The sequence below is a fragment of the Purpureocillium takamizusanense genome, chromosome 4 (genome assembly GCF_022605165.1).
Source record: "Purpureocillium takamizusanense chromosome 4, complete sequence".
In the NCBI taxonomy this organism is placed as follows: domain Eukaryota; kingdom Fungi; phylum Ascomycota; class Sordariomycetes; order Hypocreales; family Ophiocordycipitaceae; genus Purpureocillium; species Purpureocillium takamizusanense.
In genome coordinates, this window is record NC_063071.1 from 507,273 (window position 1) to 516,828 (window position 9,556).

A 9,556-nucleotide genomic window follows, 5' to 3' on the forward strand; every position below is an offset into this window, starting at 1 on the left:
CAAGTAAATGTATGTGTGAGGCACTCAACACCGTGGCGTCCATCTCGAGACGGCGTGTCCGTTCATCCATCGGCGAGGAGTAACGAGTGTGTGCTGCGACGATCAACAAAGTGAGGGTGGCCGTCGCACGCCTTGTATACAGCATCTGTCCTGTTCTTAACTCCTCCAGCCATCCCGTACTCAGGGCCGTCCTTAGCAGCGGCGTCGTGCCCCCAGATTACGGGAAGCGCTGCGACATTACCGTTGCGGTCAAACTGGGGATGGTGGAAGGCCTGGCGGTTTCGAAACATTCTTATTTTTTTTCGATTCTTTGACATGCCCGCCGTCTGTGCTGTCGCCGTGGGGGAGCAGTTCTGACAGGCTCCCCAACGGCGTTGCATTCCCCCATATTTTCCCAGTTGCCCGGCTTGGCCTTGTTTTCTGGCCTTGCCTCTTGGTGCGTGCTGCTGCCCCCGTCATGTTGTCTCGCTCGCAGGGCAGCGTCGCAGCACCAGCACCAGCACCGCGTGTGCTCGCTCGGGCCTCTACTTCTGCAGGTTTGTAGCTACTTACGAAGTACTTTCGTACAATTTGCCCTGCCGCTTCATCCAACCGACGCGGCGCGGGGTGAATGAGTGGCTGAGTGTGTGCGTGTGGTTTGTGTGCGCGCCAGACGCTGATCACGTCATGACAGCACGATGAGGGGTTTGGCGGTACGCAATCATGCAAGCACCAGTATCAGTACATACGTACACGAGCTTCTCCCGGGCAAAAGACGTCCGAGCAGCCGTCCAACCGGCATGTCCGTCGGAGTCAAGACCGGGGGGGGGGGCTTTTCTGCGTCCATTCGCTGTCCCTCTCGCCAACCCGACGACGATGACGGAAGGCACGTCTACACAGATTTTGTACTTGTGTCTGCCACGCCGTGCAAAGCGGCAAAGTAGTAGCCCCGAGATGGGGGCCACGTGCCGTCCCTCGTGTTTGCCGTCTGTCCGGTGGTTCTTCCCTGCCCATACCAAACGGCCTGGGTCAGTGAATTGTACGCGGTTGGATTGGCACGAATGTACCGTATACCTCGCGTCCTTTGTTGGAGCTCCGGCTCATCAGCTGGATGAAATCGGAATGAATGCATAGTACTGTACCTCGCAGTCAGTATCAAAAAGAGAGAGGGCGGACTGATGGCCGCACCGAGTCAGTCACCGAAGCGCCACGGCGCGATTCGATTCCCTCCCCCTGCCATCCAAGCCATCCCCCTCCCCCTCCTTCTTGTCCCGCAAGCCCACCGGCTTGGCCCTGCCCTGGCGCCGCAGAGCCCGCCGCGGCCAGACGATCTTGAGCCAAGCGGCCCGAAGGGGTAATGTGGGCGCCACCAGGAAAGCCCAGCTTACCCCCCCCTGTCTTCTGGCCCCCCCAACCCAACCTTCTCTCCCCACAGTTTCATGCGGGATCTGGGGATTCCAGTGTGCGCCAGCGGACCTCGAAATGCTGGTGCCTGGGAGCAGACACGCAGAGCCAAGCCAACAAAGGCGCACCATCCCCTCCCCGCCTTGCCTGCCTCGTGCTCCTTTCCGAATCAACGCCCGCCCGCCCGTCTGGCACGGACTGGCCGCCGAACAAGCCGCCCTGCGTGCTGCTGCTGCTGCCGCCGCCCAACCGGGCGCCATCGTTCTTCCTCTGCAGTATCATCAGTGGCTGCCGCAGAAAGGGTGGTGTGTGGCAGCTAGCCATCGACATCATATGGCGTCGTCTACGGGCGGGTTACGGGCGGGCGAGCGCCTCATGCGCGAAATTGCCGGAATCTCCGACCAACAGGGTCTTGGCAAAGCGTGAGGGGAGGCGCCTTGCCTCTCGGGGATCATGATCCTCCGGACGCAAGGCCGTGAGCCTTTTGCGCCTGGCTGGGTTTGGTACATGCTGCCCTCGTCGTCGTCGTCGTCGTCGTCGACGTGACGGATGTACCTACTCTGTGCTGTGCCACTTGGTCTTGTGTATGCTCGCAAATGTAGCTGGAGGCTGGCAATTTAGCCGGCCAGCAGTGGCCTGCTCGGCTTGCTGAATTCCGCCAAGCATAAAAGGTTCAACCCATATGTATGCGCATGGTAGATACCTAGTAAGTACTACTGCAGTTGCTTCTGTAAAGGACAGTACGGTGCAATCTGGAACCTCACGGGTTCGTTCATCTGGTGGGTTTGGTGTTTTCCCTTTTCCTTTTGGTATGTGCGCGGTGCCTGCCTCCTGTCGTGATTGTCCTTGCTGCTCGTGTAAGTGCACTCGCCTTGACTTGACAAATAATGCCCCCCCCCCCCCAACGTGACAGACAACGACGAGCTCTCCGGCCAGCGAAGTTGTTTTTCGTCCCGATTAAATCTCGAGATGATCCAACGCACGCGTAGAGTACTTCATCAGCTCTTTCCTCTACCCTACCGAGTGAGAAACAAACAGCATCCCCGTCGAGCGACTCCACGAGGGCCCTCACTCACCCCGACCACCAAACACCCAAACAATCACCGTCCATCCCCAACTCACTCGCACTCGGGTGTCTCCGGAATCTTTCCCCTGTTCATTTACTGTCCCGGGCGAGCCCGCATCCGACAGAGCGCTTCCTTCCCGGGAACGGATCGTGGAGGCGGGGAGGCGGGAAGCGAGCCGCGCGCGCGGGGGCCTGGATGGAGGCCGGCGGGGAGCTATCGATGGCTGGGATGCACTGCGTGCGTGCGTGCATGCATGGACGCTGGTAGCAGGGATGATCAAGTAGGGGAAGCAGCTCGCTGCTGCACAAAAGCGCACGTGGGCGGCGCGGCGCGCAAACACCCATGTATGGACACGGATACATACAAAGGTCAGCGAGGTGCAGTGCATGCATCATAGAAAACACCTTGATGAGAGAGATGGAGAGAGAGGCGCGATGCGGTGAGCGATTTCGCCGAAGTCACCCCCGTCGAGACCGCCGCGCTCGGAAGAGGGAAGCATTCGGTTTCCGGGGACGCCAACTGTCCTGACCTGACCTGACCTGACCTACCCCAGGCTTGGACGGTTTCCGGCGTCACATCGCGCCGTCAACGGATCACTCCGCCGTCGCCCCCTCTACTACTAACGTTATTACTACTGCCTATCCATCCAGCTTCTCGAATTGGACCCGCATAGTACCCATGATAAAGAACGCGATCTAGAATCAAGGGGGGCGTTTCTGATCGTGATCTATAGAACATCAGAGTTGGAGCTCATCTCCAAAATAGAGTAGAGTCGTAGCGTCATTCCCCGTCTGCGAACATTGAGCAACGAGACACGCTGGTGCCACTCACCATCCCGCGTTTGAGAGGCTGTCCCAAGGGACCGCAGGACATGTGGAAACATGAACTGTTTTGCCTCAAGCTTGCATGAGAAAGACTGCGCTAGCTCGTCAGAATGGACATGTCACCTGCTACATGACAGGCGCTGCTGGAGTGTTGCACCGGAGCAGAACATGAGCCGCTTGAGAAAAAGCATTCGTATGTAAAAATCCAATTCCATATCTGAGTGCTCAGTCTTTCGTACTGCCTATGATCTCAACTAAATAGACACCTCTGTCTCGACGCTGATACGCCGATGGAATCAGTACCAAGACGCTGATGCTAAACTGAGCCAGGGCTCAACTTTGCCAATCTGTAACATATGAGCAAACACCTTGGCCTGAACCGTGGTCGTCTGAGGTCGTCTCAGCCCTACGGAAACGTGCCCCTTTCAGGACCGAAATAACCGCGCTCTGGAATCGGTAGCCTGCCAATCTGCTTGCCATCCATCCCGGCGCCGCTGACCGTATTGCCCCACCACTTGAGGCTCTTGGGGTGATACGACACGGCAAAGTACATCACGAGGGCGCATACCGCCACGCCGACCTGAAGCGCCGCAGACAGCGTGTAGTTGTATTTGGACCACCAGGCCAGCCGATGTCGTGGCAGCCAGTACATGAAGATAAAGGAGAGGATGAAGCCGGGGGTCTTGTACGACATGTTGGAGGGTGCCCAGTGCTGGATCCCCTGGATGATGAGAATGGGGTTGAGCCACATGAGCGAGGCGACAAAGGAGAACAGTGTCCTGTCCAGCATTGCAAAAGTGTTGGGTCGTAGTGATTGACGCAGCTTCTCCTTGACCTGCGGGAGGTACCTTGGTCCGTAGGTCTGGCCCCCGAGAAAGACGACGGAGACAAGCACCCCAATGAGGAAACACCACTTGAGAATCGGGTATAAATGGCCAAACATGCGATTCGACCCAAGAAGCCCCCACATGAGCGAGTTGGCATAGAGAGGTGCGCCGTCGGCAGCACACGTAAAACGACTCGGCTGGTCAGGGGTGCAGAGTCCCTCGACGTTGTTCAGGACAAAGTTCTGCGTTCCAACGGCCACGAAGCAGGTGATGATGATGGTGCCAATTTGAGAGCGGAAAACGGCTCGAGGTGCCATCTTGGTATAGTGAGCCATCTTCTGGTCTTGCACATAATTGTCGCCGTAGCCCGCCAAAGCCCACGAGCCGAGCGTCTGCCCGAAGAGGAAGGCGTTGGGGTTGTTCGGCAGGAGATAGCCCGTGATAATCTGGACAAGAGTGCCAAGACTCAGATTGGTACCTGTGGTCGCGGAAAGCAGGGACAACGGCACGGCGAAGATGAGGTTGATGGCGATGAGGAGAAAGATGAGCCACACCGGAGTGTCGAGGGGGTAAATAGTGACGAAGACACACGAGACAATGATGGCACCAAAGAAGATGACGAGAAACCACCAGTCGGGCACCTCCTTGTACCGAGCCATGGTGCGACTGTGCACGTCCATGGCATCTTCGTAGTTACCCTTGCCATAGCGAAGACCTTTGTAGAAGTCAACGTAGGCTTTGGACACCGTCTTCCATTGGTTAAACATCATATAGAGGAAGTAGACAGGGTAGAAGACGAAGTTGGCGGCGAGAGTGAGAATGTAGCCGGCCGAGTACAAGGGCATCGAGTACGCTTGGTATTTGGCAGGATCCAGCTTGTTGTTTGTGACCACATTCTGGACCTTGTACGGAGTACCGTCGTTGGCAAATGCTGACGACGAGTTGATTGGAATGTACGCTGTGTTGTAAGAGTTTTTATAGAAGATGGCGAGAATGATGAGCCCGCCCAAGATGCTGCCGAAGTAACTGGTGCACGTGGAGAAGAATGGTTGGGAAAGTGCTGCGTACGACGAGGTAGCCACGTTCCAGTCAAAGGTGGTAATGGGGTTGAAGTAGCCGAGACCCATGTTGGAGCCTGTCAGGAGAGCGAGGAGGAAGTTATCGGGGGCGATCCACGTCATCCAATTGAACTGTGACAGCGCGGTGAATAGATAGCCAGGCAGCCAGTAGTAAACAAACATGCCGGCGGTAGCGTATAGGAAGAACTTGAAGCGCGAGATGGTCCATCCGTTGATGTTCTCGCGCGGTTCTTCTTTGGTGAGGGCCCTGTTCATGGCAATGATGGGCAGCAAGGTTGGCCACAGCGCCTTGACGGGATACACGCTGAATCGACGGAGGTAGCCGGCGAAACCCATACCCATTAGCTGGGTGAATAGGGTCAGCATCAGCTGGTACCCGAAAGTGATGAAGTCGAGGCCGTAGTAGACGGGAGACCGCTGCACAAGAATCATGCCGTAGCTGTTGGTCGTGTAGATGGCAATGTTGTAGGTAATTGTCGCAAACATTTGCTCTTTGAACGTCCAAGGCCCGGGGTTGAGCGTGTGACGCGAGCCAAACGCGGTGAAGCCCCAATCAGGGAGGATCCTTTCGAGGAACTTGCCGCATGGAAAGAGAAAGATCTGGATAACATAGCTGCCAAGACCTGGCCCCTTGGTGTTCAGTAGCTCGTCCCACGCCTGTCAGCCCCTGAACCCGGACCTGAACTTACTAATGCCAGGGAATCGCGAGTTGAAGAAGGTCGCGATAAAGGTGCCAATGACAGCCCATCCAATGCCGAGGAAGTAAGCGCGAAAGGTTTCGATGGGCACATCATCATCGATGGGGCTGACGACGGCACGCACGCCGGGGTAGGGCGACGAGTGCTTCATCATGGTTGCTTCGATGCGCAGGTCGCGGTCATAGAACTCCCCGTACGCCTTCGGTCCTAGAAGCAGCTTGTGCATGCGCTCGCGCATGTCCGAGGGGAAGTTCCAGTCATCAGAATGGAACTCGAGCGACTCGGAAATGATGGCAATGGCCTCGTCCTCGGACATGTTGTTGATTTTGTCCAGGATATAATCGGCCTCGCCATTGGGGGCGAGACTCTCCATCATTTCATGGGGGATCTGGTCGCCATAGCGGCTCCTGACGCGGACCAGGCTCGGCTTCTCCTCTGAGACGGCCTGAACAGCAGGCGAGCCGTCGGCGTCCTCGACGGTTTCGACCCTGGCGCGAGCCATGTTGGGGACGCAACAAGGGGCGGTGGTTTGAGCCTGGCGGGTTTGATGGTTTGACAGGAATACGCTTGCTATCACGAGCGTTGCGGGCGAACGCCCCAAGTGGTTCGGATTCAAGGGTGTGCAAGCAAGGCGACGCGGAGGGGCACGAGGTGATGCACGGAGGTGTCGCGCCGTCAAGTCACCTTATATCGTGCGCGGAGGCGCGGAGTACAAGAGGGACTGCTGTACCTCGGAGGCGTACATGCTTGAGGTTACAGTACCTGCAAGTCACGCGAAGCGCTTTGTCGCGTGACTTGAGGGTGGACGATGTATCGTGCGCCGTGCATAGTACATTGAGAAGAGAAGCGCCGCGCCGCGAGGTATGTACATTGCTCAAACCTCGAGGGGAGGCAGGCACTGTACCAGATCGGTAGTGACTGTGCCACCCTGGGGCAGGCGCGCGAATGTGATGTCACGAGCGGGTGGACACGACTTGATGGCTCCTTCCTGTCTCAGTCGCGCCTCGTGCCGTGTGGCCGGCGCATCACATCGTGGCGTAGGCAAGAACGGCAAGGGCGACTGCCCCCTGAGTCTTGAGTCTTGCCTGGGCACGGGCAAGAGCGACGTGGGAGTCCCCCGACCTCCGAGTCTAAGGCACACATGCATGTTGGCGACGAATTTGGTAGGGAAACCTCCTCCACGCATGCTCATCGCCTCCGCCTCTGCCGTGCTGGCCAGTGCCCCGGCCTCGATCCCCGCGTCCCCTCCAGAAATTCTCCCCGCCCGTTAGCTTGTCGCCAGCGTACCTCCCCCCTACCCTTTGGCTGAAGTGGCGCCGCCAGATGCCGCGAGCCGAGTCCCGGCTGACTTGGTACAAGATGCGGATTTGGCTGTGGTGGGGTCGCGCGAGCTAATCTAGATGCCTAGGGTAAGCCGCCCCGAAAGGTCTCGCGACGGTTACGCGACCGAGGCGATATATCTAGCAATTTATATCTATAATCTAATTACTAAGAAATAAGAATTTTACTAATATATTATTAATAATAATTATATTTAAAGGAGGGAGAGAAGTATTTAAAAGTAACCCTTTATTCTTTAGTAATTAATAATATTCTCTAATTATTTTACTATTTATATTTTAATATTACTTAAGATATCTTTAAAATATCTATTAAATATTATTACCTTAAGTAAATTATAGGTAAGGCTAAATATAATAAATATAATAATAATAAATATAAAAGTATAATTATAATAAAGTACTAAGATAGAATATATATATATAGAGACTTAAGTAAAGAATTAAAGCGTATATATAACGCCCCTAAACTATAAGGTATTAAAGTCTATTTAGCTAGCGAACTAAAATCTTAAATCTATAAGCTTTAATATTAAAGATAAAGCATTCCTTATAGAATATAAATATATTATTATTTCTATTACTTAATTACTAACTTAATATTTAATAAATAAGTTATTATAATTCTTAAAGCTTCTTTTTAATTACTTTAAGGGTAGCGATAATATCGATAAAAAGCTAAGAAGCTATTATTATTATATATAGTATAATATAATAAATAGGCTTATTTATAAAAAGTATTATAAGTATATTTAATATAACCTTTATTACTTTAATATTTACTTTAAAGAAATAAATATAAGTAATATAAGCTTATATTAAATAGCTTAAAGAGTTAAAGGCTTATAAAATAAAGAAAGGGAATTATAATATTCTTTAAAAAATAAGGAAATATAATATAATATTATTAAAATATAAATAAAGTATTTTTAAAATATTTAATTATAATATTAAAGTTAAAATTATTAATATTTTAAAATTAAGTTACTTTATTAACCTATAATATTAATAAGATTAGCTAAAAGATATAAAATAAGCTTTTATAAATATATTTAAAAAATAAAAATAAAATAAAAAATAGATTATATTTACCTTAAATTATATATATTAAAAAAGATAAGTAAAATAAGATTATTTCTTTAATAATTAATAAGAAAAATAAAGAGCTTAATTAAAGATAATTTAAGAAAAATTTAAAGACTAAACTTATATATTACTTTAAGATTTAATTAATTATAAAGCTATATTTATAATTTTATATTAAAAAGTAATATAATAAAAATAGTAATTTTAATTAAGTTTAATATTTACCTTAATTTAATAAAGAAATATTTTAAATACGCTAATAAAATAAATTATATATTTACTTTCTTTAAGAAATTATATTTAAAGCTTTAAAAATAAATTAATTTATAGACTTTAATCGAAAATAAAATATATAAAAATATAATATAAATTATTTAATAAATATAAGATTTTATAAATTATTATATAAAGAAAAAGGAAGCGCTTATAAATAATATTTATTATATATTTAAGTTTTAATAATAATTTAAGATAAAGAGACTTTAAAAGAATAATTAAAGTATACCTTTTATTACTTTAATAATAAGGCTTAATATTATATTTATATAATTTATATTTAAAGCTATAAAACTATAATATTTTAATTATAAAAATAAAAACTACTTTTTATAAGCTTATTTAAAGCTTTAAAAAATATAGACTATATTATATAATAAGGAAATTATAAGTAATTAAAATAAGTATTTATACTTTAATTTTTAATCCTTTAAAGTAAATAATATAATACTATATTATATTAATAATAATTAATAGCTAAATTAAAGTTTAAATAAATATATAACTTAATACTTATTTTAAAGTATATTTAATTAATATTAAATTTATATAATAATATTAATTATAAAAAGTTAAAAGGAACTTTTTAACTTTATATAAATTAAATAGATTATATATTCTTTAATATTAAGTTTAAAAAATACCTTTTATTATAAAAATTAATAAGGGATAAAATTTAAAGTTTTTTTACTATTATATTATTATTAATTAAGACTTAAAAGTAAAGGAATATTTTATTTTTTTAAGTATATTTATATTAATAAAATAATAGATCTTCTTTACTTTAATAAATTAAAGATAATAATTTAATATTATTTTAAGACTTAAAAAAGAAATTAATAATAAATTAAAAGTAAATAAGTAATAGCTTATTATTTAAATTAATAAGATATAAAGATATCTTTAATATTATTTATATTAATATTTTATTATTTTATAAATCTATTAATTATATTATTAATTTTATATTTAATAA

The 9,556-nt window shown here is 47.0% G+C and overlaps 1 protein-coding gene across 1 annotated transcript; it reads right to left on the reverse strand.

Annotated features, from left to right (window-relative positions):
• Positions 1-3,464: 3,464 nt before the first annotated feature.
• On the reverse strand, positions 3,465-6,380 carry OPT6_2 (oligopeptide transporter 6; the record flags this gene model as incomplete). Its single annotated transcript, XM_047986047.1, has 2 exons — positions 3,465-5,803; positions 5,870-6,380. The coding sequence occupies 2 exons, from the start codon at positions 6,378-6,380 to the stop codon at positions 3,681-3,683; spliced, it is 2,634 nt and encodes an 877-aa protein (XP_047842027.1). The 3' UTR covers positions 3,465-3,680.
• Between the last annotated feature and the right edge of the window lie 3,176 nt (positions 6,381-9,556).